The sequence below is a fragment of the Halichoeres trimaculatus genome, unplaced genomic scaffold, assembly GCF_033239565.1.
Source record: "Halichoeres trimaculatus isolate MK-OKI-2021-1 unplaced genomic scaffold, fHalTri1.1 fHalTri1_scaffold_19, whole genome shotgun sequence".
Lineage (NCBI taxonomy): Eukaryota > Metazoa > Chordata > Actinopteri > Labriformes > Labridae > Halichoeres > Halichoeres trimaculatus.
Window position 1 is genome coordinate 12,084,056 of NW_027437197.1, and position 14,901 is coordinate 12,098,956.

General features: G+C 40.8%; 1 protein-coding gene across 3 annotated transcripts in view; it reads right to left on the bottom strand.

Annotated features, from left to right (window-relative positions):
- The window catches only part of LOC141807958 (neuropilin-2-like), a 106,181-nt gene that overhangs the window by 14,937 nt on the left and 76,343 nt on the right, over nucleotides 1-14,901 (bottom strand). For 2 of the 3 annotated variants that reach the window (XM_074694168.1, XM_074694169.1), the window contains exons 12-16: nucleotides 11,880-11,954; nucleotides 10,961-11,125; nucleotides 5,284-5,552; nucleotides 5,089-5,185; nucleotides 2,264-2,296 (exon numbers count right to left, since the gene is read on the bottom strand). In XM_074694168.1, coding sequence (XP_074550269.1) covers nucleotides 2,264-2,296; nucleotides 5,089-5,185; nucleotides 5,284-5,552; nucleotides 10,961-11,125; nucleotides 11,880-11,954 — 639 coding nt within the window. The remainder of the gene's footprint in view (nucleotides 1-2,263; nucleotides 2,297-5,088; nucleotides 5,186-5,283; nucleotides 5,553-10,960; nucleotides 11,126-11,879; nucleotides 11,955-14,901) is intronic. The other variant, XM_074694170.1, reaches the window with a different exon arrangement.

Below are 14,901 nucleotides of genomic sequence, written 5' to 3' on the forward strand. Positions count from 1 at the left end.
CTTTCAGTGTAAAGCTGCGATCTAAGCACCCTGCACAGTCTGCACACCAGTGGATTAAGACACAGATGAGTTCTACGCCTGCAAGGATCCACTGTTCAGCTGCTACTTTTTTAATCTGGACAGGGGAAAGGAGAACCTTTTTTCTAGAAAGCAATGTTCCTAAAGTAAGCTTAAAATTCCTGGCTTCCAATGAACTCAGATTACTGTCTCAACGATACCAGTGTACACGCTCATTTAAGACATCATTTGCCCCCTTCCCTCTGTGTTTGTGTATGAGTGTATGAAACCATGTGACAATTAAGTCTTAAAAAAATCAGATGTAACTTAAACTGAAGCATCTTTGTACATATTCGTGATTAAAGTTCAACTAAATCTGCTCACCCAATGAAAAACGCTCCTGCACTTAGCTCACATTTCAGCACAAATCACAAAAGAAATGTTTAATCCCTCTCTCTGGTTCTCACTCTAATAAACACATGTTGCTAGGGCTGCCACTGTTTTCATGCTGGGAGTCATATGATATCTGCTCAGGATCCAGTAGTCTAGGGAACCTGTAAAGCATTAGGGTCAAACACTTGTGACTGAGTCAGGTGGCTGGAGGTTTCTGCATTTGGCTCTTGGGTTTGACTATTTTCGGAAATGGCATTTCAGTCTTTATTGAACTGAACCGTGTTGAACAAAACCAAGAGCTGTTCAAGTATCTGACAGTATCTGAGGAATGTTTTTGAAGTACTCACACACACTCTGAACACATGGACACACAGAGACATCAACATACCCACACTGAGGGGACTAAATTAGGCAATACTGATGCAAAACACGGAACTAAGAAAAATTACTCTTGTGCTTCTGCATCAAGAATCACAAATGCAAGCAGCTAATTTAATATAAACTTAAAAGAAAAAGATGTTAGCTTCAGTTTTACTTAGTCTGAGCCATCTATGCTGAATGTGAACACTAAGAAAGTGTACAAAAACATACCAAAATCATGACAGTCTGAATATTTTCCTCAGTGAGGTCAACTACAGAATAATTTGTGTCACTGAGTCACCGACCGTGTTCATCTTTTGGTGGTTTATAAATGAGAAATGAGTCAAGATGATAAATCACAGGTACAAACAGAGTATCTGAAAATACAAAATCTGAACGAATAATGTGCCTTAGCTCTTTTTTATCTGATTTCACATCAGCTTTTCTAACGATGACGAGGAGAGAAAGTGAAAAAAAGGAGTAAATTGGATGGTGATCAAGCCTGAGTTTCATTCAAGTGACATCAGTGGAGATGAAATTTGGTAGCAAGAATGAGTGAGGGGGAATGGAGAGGAGGTAAACTAAAGGCAAGGGCAAAGAATGGGAATAAGAGAATAGTTTTGGTGAGGGGAGGGTAGAGAGGAGGGAGGCATGTAATGTAGGGGAAAAAAAGAGACAAAGCGAATAAAGGAGATGGATCCTTGTATGGTGTTGGATGCTGAAAGGAAAAGCTTACACAGTGGCTGCAAATCAGGGTGGAAGAGTGGGTGAAATGTGCTCTTCTGTCGCTGACAAAAAGCACGATTTGGGCTCATATGGTGTAAAAGTTACAGACCAGAGGAGTGAGTTCACTTTCTCTGAGCAGCACAACCTCTCAGAAATGTAAGAAGTAACACACTCAAACCAATTCATTATAAATCTGCATTCAGTGACAGATCACACACAACATGGTGCACACTACCAAACACTTATCAGACTGTGTAATGTGCAAATAAACCCCCATGTTGTTACTGCTGAAACTGCACATGTTGTGGCAGCCATCTGCTTAAGTTACTGTTCTTGTAAATAATCATGTGTCACTATTTGTTTACGAAGGATAAATGGTAATTTTCCCAGTGAGGAACAAACCAAACTGTATTTATTACCTTGAGTAACAACCCAGCATGCAGGGAGTCATGCTGGAACAATGCAGTGGATCAGTCAGGTTGCAATACTGTCACCAGGAGGTACTTGACAGTGGACTGAGCCCATCGAAAATGCACATTTAAAGACTCAAAACAAAACATTGTGAGGATATGTCATACAAAGAAGTAGAGATTTAAGAAACCATGGTTTGGTGGTGATTTTGGAGACACATCTAGAGAAGTTGGTGTCTGTTTAACTGTCCGTCACATATGTTGTGAGCTAACAAGGGTTCTTAAGCCAGTGCAGTGCTGTGAGCTGAGCTTAGCAACAAGCAGAAAGCACAGACATTTGGCACAGAAGAACAGGTAGAACAGAGAGCAGAACTTACTGGTTATGCCGGGAGTTAAAGCAGGGAAAGGCTCTGGAAAAAGAAAGAAAGAAGGAGTGTTATTTTTCATAGAATGTGAGATTTATGGTCAGGTGTTGAAGACTGGCAGCAGCATCACAAGGGAAAATTTTCAGGATGTGACCTACTACTACATAATGCTGCTATATTTTGCTAAATTATCAACCAAAACCTCATTCATAAATTCTTCACTTTATGCTGTTTATGATGCTTGTTTATCCTTTTTTGAAAATCATTAAAGATTTTGCAGTTCTGAGGTGTGTAGGAGTGTGAAGCTCCATAATTCCTCCAAGATGACAGTCATTTTCACAAAAACAGAGTGAAAACAAAGAAGAGCTGGCACAAGAGTGGGCTGACAGATTTGGGAGAGAAGACGTGTCTTCCTCTTTGTGTGTCTGTCAAATGTGACTCGCTCTCTATTTCTTCTTTTTGCTGTATCACCCTGTGTCTATCTTCCCTGTGATTGTGCAATATAACTGTCTTTCCAAGGTAGCAAGGAGAGTGGGGGGAGACAGAGAGGCAAGGGGAAGAAGCAAGAGGAGTAAGATAGGAAGGAAGGGTGGAGGGAAGTTAAGGGTCATGGGAACGGGGACTGAAATTTAGAGCTGTTTATTATTTGCTGGAGGAAATAGCCAGAGTGTGCATTATGAAAGTGATAGGGAAGGAAGGAGATAAAAGAAAGGAGAGAAAACAACAAGACAGAATGGTGACACAATAAAACAAGTTAAAGAGAGATGGGAGTAAAAAATGCCACAAGACAAAGAACATGAGAGAGGAATAAAATCTGTATAGAAACATGTTGATGAACATGTCACAGATGAAATCCCTCAACACCAATCAGGAAATGAGAATCTGTTACCAACTAGAGATTAAAAGATCTTTTCTTTATAGAGAAACTGTGGAATATACAGTATAATGGTGGCATAAAAGTTAAATATTTCATTTTATAGGAAGTAAACAAAGCAAAGTCTACTGGAAATCTGGATCTGCTTAAATATAGTGTTCATTTTAAGTGAAGCAAATAATTTCAAACAAGAGAAGGGAAAAAACAGGGAGAGTCAGATTACATTTTTCCTGATACATATCACCTTTGCTGAGGACCTCATCTAGTAACAGATAATTAAGTCGTATCATAAAATTGAATTAAAGCACTTTTTAGCCCATGAAAAGCTGAAACTCTGAATGTACAGATCTGTAATTGGTACAAGGACTTTGCTTTCCTTTGCCGACTGTTTATGGCCTGATGATGACAGACATACAAACGACAAGTCTCACCACTATGTGATGATATTGACAGTTTTTGGCCAAGTATTTGGCTTGGAACTGGTGCAGGTTCTTCGGGAGCACTTGTTATATTTGTTCTGGTGCTTTTCTGCCTCTGCAGACAATATCAGCCAATCAGCAGCGCACCTCACTGTCAAAGCATCTCTTCTTATTTGCTGCATGGATGATGAGATTAGAAACTCAGAGGCTGCACATTCTTCCCAGAGGCTGAATTTGTGATTTTTCTTGTAAATCAACTCAAAAGAGACTAGGACGTACTGTCAACAGATAAAACAAGTGTTACTGTGTCAAAACTTGAGGAACTAATAGATTGAACTTGATAAAGCTTCTCAAGAGCTAAAAAAACTTCAAAAAACTCTTCTAACAGGTTGTCTTTATAACAACTTAATCGATCCTTTTAAGTAGAATTAGCACAGGCTTTCTCCAGAACTTGTAAAACACACCGATGTGAACGATTAGGTGACTAAGAACCTACAACATGATTTTTCTGTGAAACTAAAGAATTTAACTGACAAAGAAGTTGGACGGAGAATAGTCAGTTTAACACCATTTGGCTCATTTGAACGAAGCTGAAAGAAAAGCAGCTGTACACAGGAAAGTGAGTTTACAAGAGTGCGTGGGCGTGTGTCTTGATGTGTCACGGTTATTAATGTAAAACAACTGTGGCTGCTCAGACATGTCATTATACACCAGTGTGTGTTTCTGTGTATGTGTGGGTGCTTGCATCAGGCTAACCATCAGTGTCCTGCTGTGCTGAGTGCACAGGCGCTCCGCTACATTAAATGCTAAAGATATTCTCATTATTTAACATGACGGGGGAAACAAACTGTGCATGTGTGTGTGGGTGTGTGCAAATGATATTGGTCAAACACAAATATGTGAAGCATTTAAAACTTAATCCTGTGTCTAGTCAGTGTGTTTAAAGTAAGACTGGATCTCTGTTGCAGTAATAACATCCATCAGTGAAGCCAGTGGTTATTAATAGTCTTGTTGGCTGTGTGTGGAAGCGCAGGAGAGATACGGTTTGGTCACATAAGACAACATGTTGCTTTTTCATGTATTCACACACATGCGTTTTGGTGTGGTCCGCTGTGGCTAGAAACAGCCCAGACAGAGAGGAAGATGTGGAGAGAGTTAACGTAAGAATGAAAAGAAAGATAAACCAGCAGGATGGGGTGGGGAAGGAAAAGACTGAGGGAGGTAGGGAGAGGAAGATATGAAAGATAGATTAGAATCCATGCCCAACGGCCGTTTGTGGCCTACTTTCATTTTTTTATATATCTTTTTCGTTTTTTATATGTGTGTGTGTGTTTATGTGTAAACCAGAAACATTATGACTGCTTCTTTTCTCTCTCTTTCTTTCTAAAGCGGTCTCTGGTGAAAGAAGAGCATCGAGAGGATGGTGTGTAGGAGGGAGGGAATCTTGCAGATTGATAGTAAGACTGACAGACTGACTGAAGAAAGCCTGTTGTGATCAACAGAAACAAAGACAGGCAGGTTTACAGACAGGTTGTGGGACTTACGTGTACACTGCTCCAGCTCAACGCTGCTGCTCATGTGGATGTTATCGATCCGGATGTGACCTCTTGTCGGGTGATCAAAAAATCCTTCAAACACCACCTGAAAGATTTGAAGGACTTTGTGAAACAGAGCAAATAATAAACAGTTACAGTGATCACTTGAGCAGCCAAAGAAGTAAGATATGAAGTAAGACTTACCTGATACTCCCTGGGGCTTTGGGGTAGTATGGTGCGACCCTCCCTCCAGTGAGAACCCTGTTCTCCTTTTAGAGCCCACAGTAGCGTCTCCTCCTGGTCGCTGTCCCGCAGAAGCACCCTAAGGCTCCCCTGTGCTTCCCCTTGGATTTGGTAGTAGAAGAGGAGGCAGAGCGGGCCTCGCTCCGGCCCTACTTCGGGGCTCATTAGCCGGGCTCGCTTGCGCTGAGTGTGAGCTCCTGCGTCTAGGTGGAGGTAATTCCCTGAGAAATCTGGAGGAGAGGATATAGAGAAGACATTACAATCATTCATCATTTGCAAAAAGTTTAATTTGATGACTTTTAAGCAAGTGTATCATCACTTTTCATACTTTGTAAATACAATGCCTTGCGGTTTTCTTTTTTTCTGATAGATTCTCGTTTTGAATTTTTTGTAGTTTGTGGCAGTGTGTTTTACTTTTTGCGGGTCCAGCATATACAGAGAGTGATGCAGTAATGCAGTGGGATGCTTTGAATCTAAAGCATTACCACCATCACTTTGCAGTATGAAGCTTTACTGCAAAACCAGAAACTGCCCTTTCATCACGGCCACTAATGGCCATGAACGTTCACATACACACATACAAACACAGGCCTAATCACTCTGAATGCTGACACCCCGCTCTGTTGCTTTCCCCGTGCTTGCCAGCACAGCCATCACACAAACACCGCCACGGAGCTCCTTTTTCTAATTCTAATTCACTTTCCTTACCTCCTTTCTGCTCAAAGAATCGATGGGAACCAGAGCAGAGGAGGTGAGAGGAAAAGAAGAGGGGTGAGTGAGTGAATGAAAGAGTGAGCAAACATGACGTGAGAAAGAGAAAGACAGTTGCGATAGTGTATTCCCTTCCCAAACAGGACCATAATCATTAGCCTGCTGCTGTGTTTGGCTGTTTGTCTATTTTTTTCTATTATGGCCGGGGACTAAAAGCTTCGCTGGAGCTGCAAATAGTGTTTTTAACGACATACAGACTCTGTGTGTGACAAGAAGAAAACAAGAGAAAGAAAAGAGCAAAGAGACATCCATCTATCCATTTATCAGTCTATCCATCCATCTATCTATTCATCTATCAACCTATCCATGTACCATCTTCTCCAAAAACAGGACAACATCGGACCGATTTTGCAGCACATCACACTTAATGAATAATGGATCTGGGTTGAGGTAACTCTGCTTCTTAACTCGGAGGGGATGAAAACGGGGACCTAAATTACCGTTGCTCATTAAGTACAGTTAGAGAAAGTTGCAGTGTTTTTCTGTCTCTCCGCGTTTGATCTTGGCAAATGTACAAAGGGAGGGAATTAATTAACAAGTCTCCATGGGAGGGAGAGGCAGGGATGCAGATTGGCTCTGAGGGAGGGAGGGAGGGCAATGTGTGTATGTGTGTGTGTGTGTTTGTGCTTTTGTGACTGTTTGCAAGAGCCTCATTTATATGTCTATATAAATATATATATATATATATATATATATATATATATATATATATATATATATATATATATATATATATATATATATATATATATATATATATATATATATATATATATATATATATATATATATATATATATATATATATATATATATATATATATATATGTATGAGTGTGTGCATGTTTGAGTTACTCTGTCAGTCATTATGTGTTAGTACCTGCAAGTTGCTTGTGTGCGAGTGTATATTTTTGCAGATTCATAAAGAATCTTTCTATGTTGATCTATTGTTGAACAGAGCTAAAGAGACTAAGGTGATTAGGCCTGGATGAAATGCATGTAATGCTTGGTAAACTAGATACATAAGTTTAACTTGTGTAGGCCAAGCCTGGTTCAACTGGTATGCTATCACTCGACTGAAGCTATGCATAACCAGCACAGACATGTGGATGTTAACCCCTTCCTGCTTCAGTTTACAATTATAAAAATAGATTGTTTTTATGTGTTTTTGCATTATTACAGATCTTAAATTAAGTGGAGATAGTAAATTTGAGTAGCACACACAATAGTCATAACTAAGTTATATTATAGACATGAAAAGTTCATCTCCTGACCAGTATATTGTGACAGAGTGGATCTGATAAGATCTTTGTTATGTGTAGAATATAAATGAGTTATAATGAGATTCAAAGGTCATTTCAGCTGCATCAAGACCTGACAGAGTATATTGCAAATTTGCGACAACAGGCATCAAGGGGTTAATCTTCAAAGAGGACAGAAGGCTAGGGGTACTAGCTCTGCTATTGTTAGCTACACTTGGCAAACCAAAGCTATTTATCTTAAACTACAATGACGAAGATTGCTTAGAAAAAAAGCATCCCTCTCCTTTTTAACAGTGTTGGTAAGGGTGTTAAGAACTAGGTTATTTTATGAGATTAACATTTGAAACAGGTTGTTTTTATTTTAAAGAATCCTTAAAATTTGTGTGAAATTGTGTGCTTTAAATTTTCAGATATCAACCAATGTGATGGAGCCATTGTGTTATTCAAGCACAGAAAACAGAAAAAGATGTAAATTCAGGTTGTTTGGAGATGTTTACAGAAATCGTTTAATGGTTTCCATTCAGTTCTTCATGTGGTATTTTTTGGATGCAGATATTATCATATCAATTTCAGTCTTTGAACCCTCACTTATTCTCATTTCCTCCTCTTATTAATAACTAAACTACGCCCAGCAGTGTTGTGAAGAGTTTCCTTCGATGAAAATCTCTGCAGGGTGCAGCGTTTCACTCCTGCCCTGTCTGAGATCAAAAGAATAACTTATGAGCTCTGCTCAGGTTGGATTTTCTTTTTTAAAACCCTTTCAATGACAAGGGTTGGGGATTTGATTTGCATATGGAGACAGCTTCCAGACAGGGTGCTGCGCTAATGTTGCTGTTGAACAAGACTTAATGTCATGTTGCTGTCTAACACAGAGACAGGGACGCTGCTATGTCAATTACACACGCGCAAACACACTAATAACAGCACAGAGTAACACATATAAATGAATGTGTTTGCAGGCACACACACATCACACACAGCAGCTTAGTGTGATGTAGAGCCCTGCCTTATGTCATGGCCTGTCTGTTTATAAAGGAGCTGCTCAGCCAACCATAAAGTAGATGGCTTCAACAGATACAGAGAAAACCTTGGTGGGTAGCAAGGTCGAGTGTGTGTGTGTGTGTGTGTGTGTGTATGTGTGTGTGTGTGTGTGTAGAAAGCAAACCCACACACCTTGTGCGTTTAAAACACAGTCAGTCCCACCTTGAGTAGCTGTGAATAGTGTGTGTGTGTGTGTGTGTGTGTGTGTGTGTGTGTGTGTGTGTGGAGCCTCAGGGGGAGCTGTAGAGCTAAGGCAGCACTTCTGTCAAAGCCATCATCTGAGTTATCTGACTGCTCTGGGCAAAGTGTGTGTGGCTTAATGGTGTGTAAGTACAGTATGTGTGTGTGTTAGTGTGATACAGGGAGGTTTGTGAAGCAGTGAATGTGCGTGAGTGAGAGTAATGGATAAAACAGTCTTGGTTATCCTCCTGCTGTCTTATTAAAGGTGGACAGATGTGGAAAAAGACAAGTACCACTGAGGGAAATGGGAGAAGGGTCAGTGAGGATAGGAGGAGGTGATCGCAGTGATAGAGTCAGAGGGCTGGAAGTGGAAAATGACATAAAAATACAGACATGGTAGAGTGTGGTAGCATGTTAAGGCCATAGTAAGGGTAATACAGAGGAATGAGATGTTAAGGACCGGATACTAAGAGACACTTGTACTGACATTAAGAGATAAAATGAGGAAGACAGAGAGGGATGTAAATACTATATATGAGCAAGCAAAATATGTCACAAAAACAACTGCTTGTTAAAAAGATGCAGAAAGTTGTGGATGAAACAGAAAGCTGGATCAAAGAGAAACAGATGAAAAGGACAGAGACAATAAAGTAATAAACTAGGTTAGAGGAAAGTGCAACTGTAAAACCAAACATCTTTTTAAAAAGTCCAATTAAGTGGTAAGCAGATCAGAGTAAAATCCTTGCATCATAGTTGTTGACAGCGGTTGCCCCCCAGCACTGGGATGTGTAATATTCCACCACAGGACAACTCCTCTGCTCTTAATTAGCTACAGAAAGTCTTTGTGCTAACGGTGATACATCCCTTTGACTGTGCTTTCTTATTTGTTTGTGAAATAAGAAATACAATGAAGTTAAGAACTCCCAAAAACCTGCCCTTACAGAGACAATTCTTTGGTTGAAGTTTCTTTTTCTGTTTTTGGTGTAGAGATGTATTAGGTACTTATCAATAGCAAGTCTTTTACCCAATTTGATTGCTGTCAAGAATCTTAACCTGTGCAGATGTGGTCAATTATATCATGTTAGCTAGGGAACTCTGTGTAGTGTACATGAAGGAATGTTTAATTTGATTTATTTGCAAATACTTGTTCCTCCCCCTGCATGCTAATCAGCTGTTTGGGTATGCAGGCTCTAAAACAGACAAACAAGTGATTCTGAAAGCAGTAACATGCTGTTATTGGTGGGTAAAAGAGGACGAGAGTACAGGGAGGAAGAAGGATACTCGTGTAACTAAAAGAGTTCCCCAAGATAATGGTGCAGGTGTGCAAACTGTTAACTAGGGTCAGAATAAAAAAACCTGAAGCGTTGCACATATTGCATATTGACTTCAAATTTTTCAGCGCTTAAAGTGATACTCTGGGATGGAACAAGTTGGGTCCTATCACAAGGTTTTGGGCAGAAATTACCCCTACAGCAGTGTTTTTGTGCAGCAGAAGCCCAGGGCGCACGCACCAAAGACCCCCTCCCTGCTCGTCTGCCGCTTTCCTCTGCACTCAGACAGGGCCATATTTTACTTGACCAAAAACACAAATAAACGGACTCCCACCGAAAAAGTCTGATATCGGTCTGCATTCACGCTTTATTCAGAGAATTTTCAGCGCGTTACTTTCACACAAAAACACCGCTAAATAAGGCTCTAGTTCTCATCGGGTTGTAAAATGGCGCTAACTCCGCTGCAGAGCCGCAGCTGGCTAGAGGCGCTCGCCGCTTAGTGTATCAGTCCGTGCGCGTCTGCTGCACAAAAACACTGCTGTAGGGGTAATTTCTACCCTAAACCTTGTGATAGGACCCAACCTGTTCCATCCCGGAGTATCACTTAAATGTTTTTCTTTTTTTTATTGTTAAGTGACAGAACTCATAGTGAACAAAACACGTTCAAAATGCTCCATGTTGGCTGTCACACTTGATTAGACTTATTATGAGCTGCTCGATAAAAATCCATAATTGTCTTGTACTTTTTTTTGTAATGGAATAAGAATAAGAAATTTTATTTTCTTGTTTACAAGGCACAAACATAATTTTTCATGTCAGACAATAGTATCTTTTATTTTTTTCAAATCAAATCATCTGTACAAATTAAGATGGAATGCCCAACTTATTGCTTGTTAGCAGGCCCTTTTTCCTCAACAATGAACATGTCCGTTCCATAAACTAATTAGAAAAAAATGTTTTGTATTCACATTATTGTAATCAAGAAATATTCTTCAGATTCTGAACTTTCCCATGCTGCTTCTGTGTGATGCTGACGCAAACTGTTATTGTCTTACCTGAAGACAATGTGTATTTGTGATTTTTGTTTTTGGTTGACAACATATAAGTACTCACTGTCCGATCCCAGCGCCAGATCCTGCCTCGTCCCGTGTGTATCGTGTCCTGTTGAGCTGCTGCTGGCTGTGTGCAGAGACCAGCTCACACCGGACTGAGGATCAGCCGACCAACCGCACAAGCTCTGCTCAAAGTCACACACAGCCGACAGCGATGGGGTGGTCGCTGTGGAGGAGACACAGATAGCAAAATAAAGATGTATGACAGTGCTTCTTTGCCTGTCACATTTCTCAACACTTTTGAAGTCATTTTAGCTCCATATCATATTTAAACTCTTTTTTTCTCTCAGTTTCTTTTCTTCCTTTTATGCCACAGTGTTCAGCGCCTCTTTATTTTGATACTTCTTTGACAGTGATTCCCATTGTGCTTAGATGTTTTGGCAGTGGTACACTTGTAGATGGCGTCTCAATAAATCATGCTGAATACAAATATCACAGCAGGAAGAGGATTATTTGTAGATGGAATGGGCTAGACAGAAGATTTAGTAGAGAGGATAACAGAAAACAAACAGGGGGAACATAGATGGAAAAAGCCCAACATTAATGGGATTTAAATACGAATTAAAGAGGGGCGCTCGATAAAGGAGTACAGAAACTGAAAGAGCGTTGACCTACGAGAGGTCTGTTAAACTACATCATTATACCTGTGGACTCATTTTCACTTTATGCATGCGTGTGTATGCATGCGTGTGTATGTGTGTGAGGAGGTGAGATGCTCTGGCTGTGAGAGCCTTTTCCTCTCAAACCGAGCTTCCTGTGGGACTCTTGAATCTAACAGACTTCAAAGCCCAGCAGCCCCCACAGTGCTCGATGACATCATGAGCTTGACCTTAAGAGCAGGAGTGTGTGTAGATGAGAGACAGAGACAAAATTAAGTATGTGTGCTTGGAAGAAAACAGTGTGTGTGTGTGTTTGTTTACCTGGTCTCCATGCAGCAGTTGTTTGCTCCTCTCTGGGCTGGGTGGGCATGGCAGTGTCAGGTATAGTTGTGGTCTCTGGTAAGTGAGAAAAAGACACCCAGTGTTAGAAAACAGTGAAAGAAATCTGGATAAAACTTTCTCTGAATGCTTTTTCAAGATATCCAAGTTTGTGAATGATGTCACAACCCTTTTAGTATCTGCTTGCAAAATAGTACCACACTGCATCCTTGCTAAAATCTGCTACCTTCCATCCTGATGGTGCAAAAGTCTAAGATTTAAAAAAACAAAGCTTAGAATAGCCATAACTTGCAGTTCCTCAAGTGGCCACTAGAGGCTTGCTATGAGTGATATATGATCAATCCTTTCTCTGAAAAGCCATAATGCTAAACTCAAGGCTGCTCAATGCCTCTGGATCACTGTACTCAACTCTTATATTAGCATGCTGGATAGCAGTGAAACAAACAGGGTATTGAGTGTCACACTTTTAATTATACAAACAATATTTTAAGCAACCATTAGCATGAGTCATTTGCTTTTATCAAGTTTCACTGTCAAGCTGTGTCATAACTTGAAATAGTACTGAGCTAACAATAACCAAAGCTGAGCACTCCACTTGAAAATATGCTCAATTTGTCCTCCAGCTGCTTCACGGCACACTGAAAAAGAGAAATATTTTCACAGACCAGCAGTGATGTTTGGGTAAAGTGAGATTTAGTTTTCATACAGTGACTAATGATGTTTGCACACCCAACTCTGTTGTTTTCTAAGACTGTGTATTAAGGCTGAAGTTTGTCATGATGCTGACAGTGACAGAGTGAGCCGACGCACTGAGCTGGCACTCGGCTACACACGGTGCAACACCACTCATTTTACCCGCTGCAGGTTGGCACGGACACGCACGCACACAAACGCTCATATTGCTACGATGATAGATGCTGCACTCACACTGACCTTGGTGCACAGCGGCTTGGGACCAGTGTACGATAGATCAAACAGAAGCACACGCACACACACACACAAACACACAGAGACATGCACACATGTAAACAGCTGAGTACATCACTAAAACCCAAAAACTTCTGGTTTAAATGTCCCCGAATGCTCTTTCACACACACTTACACACATATTGACGTAAGAGCCTGCGTGGCACAAGGCAGTCACCACAAAATGATAGCCAAATATTCCTAGAAATGACTTCCCTCTGACTGATATAGTTCTTTTTATTTTCTTCAAACCCACTCTTCTTTTCCATCTTCGCTTTGTCATTTGTCTTCATGAATCTAACCACTTCTGTTTCTGCTATTTGAAACCACAGTATACACCACAGGAAGATTCTTCTATGCAAAACATGCAGAAATTTGTTCACTCTCTCTTACACACACACCATACACATTCACATACACCATCGCTGCAAAGCAGGGGGGAAACCCTATCTACTGTTGTTTCTGTTTTACCACAACCACAATTTTCTTCCCCATAACTCTTTCTCTCGCTCTTTCTGTCATCTCTCCCTGTGGCATATTTTGATTTCCACTCTTCCTCATCTTTCTCTTTCTTTGTTGAGATTGTGTCTCTTCCTTTTTTTGCTCTCCTCTCAACCTTTCAGCGCTTCTCCCCGTGCTGTGACTCTGTCTGGTGTTATTTTATGTCAGTTCTAACCACCAGCTCAGTAAATCTGAGACCACTGTTGATTTACAGCTTGTTTGGTTTCTACTGGATGTTTCCATGACTCACTTTGGTTATTTGCACATGTTTTCGCGTTTGTGTGTGTGTGTGTGTGTGTGTGTGTGTGTGTGTGCGTGTGTGTGTGTGTGTGTGTGTGTGTGTGTGTGTGTGTGTGTGTGTGTGTGTGTGTGTGTGTGTGTGTCTTGTTGATGAACTCTCAACCTTTGGTGGTGTTTAGCAGTGAGCACACTTAAAGCGTCAAGTGTGTATTGTGTGTTTGCACAATTTTATTAAGCTGTTAGCACACACTGCTTACAGTGAAAGTATGCTGGATTATTATGCAAGCTAAAACAGAATGGCCTCATATTGACGCCCAAGCACACACGCACACACACACACACACACACACACACACTCACGCAGAGACACACATAGAATTAGATATTAACATTAGATAAGTAGCTCCCAGCTGCTGACATTAAGCCGTTTTAATTTGGTGCCCTTTACCTCCATAATTAGCCCCCCCATATGGAGGGAGGAGAGATGGAGGGAAGGAAATGAGAGGCAGAAACTCAGAGACAGATACAGTAGATGGAGGGAGGGAAACATGAAGAAGGGAACATAACCCTCTCCACCTTTCACCACCACTTTCCTAATTAGTGACCACACAGAGCTCCTGTCAGCCTCCCATCTTTGTCTCCTTCTCTTCTACACCCGTCTAATCCCATTTTGCTCCCTGTCACCTCCTTTTCCCTTGTTCCTCCCTCTCCTCACCCACTTCATCATCCTCCTTTCCCCTCTTGTTCCTATCAATCAAGGCCCCAGCTTTAGCTACTGTAAAGGTCAGCTTAATCATTTATGTGAATTTATTAAACTCTGGTCGGTCATTAATATGAATAAAGATGTGATGTCAGAGTTCCTTAACTTAAAGGGTTTCATTAATCAGTTGATCTATATTAAACTTTTGTAAGACGCAAATGTGTTGAGTCATTTGTGTGGATAAAGTCATCGATCTCAACCTTCTCAGCTGTGTCGAGTTCCTAATCCGGGGTCTGGATCCCCCTGGGAGAGGTGCCAGAGGTCTCAATGGGGATGCAAGGATTTAGAAATACATAATGCCATTTCAAGGCAGAATATTTACACTCCTGTTGCGCCTTGTCTGGGAAATGTTATGCAAAAAGAGGGGGGGGGGGGGGGGGGGGGTCTGAGTACGCGGAGATGTGTAGCATTAGAGTGGGCAGGGTGAAACAACCCTGTGACCATGTCGGTATATGAGTGAACGCAACACTCTTACATGTGTGTTAACAAGCCATGCCTCTCACAATTCTGCAATCACACAATAGGACACCAATAATG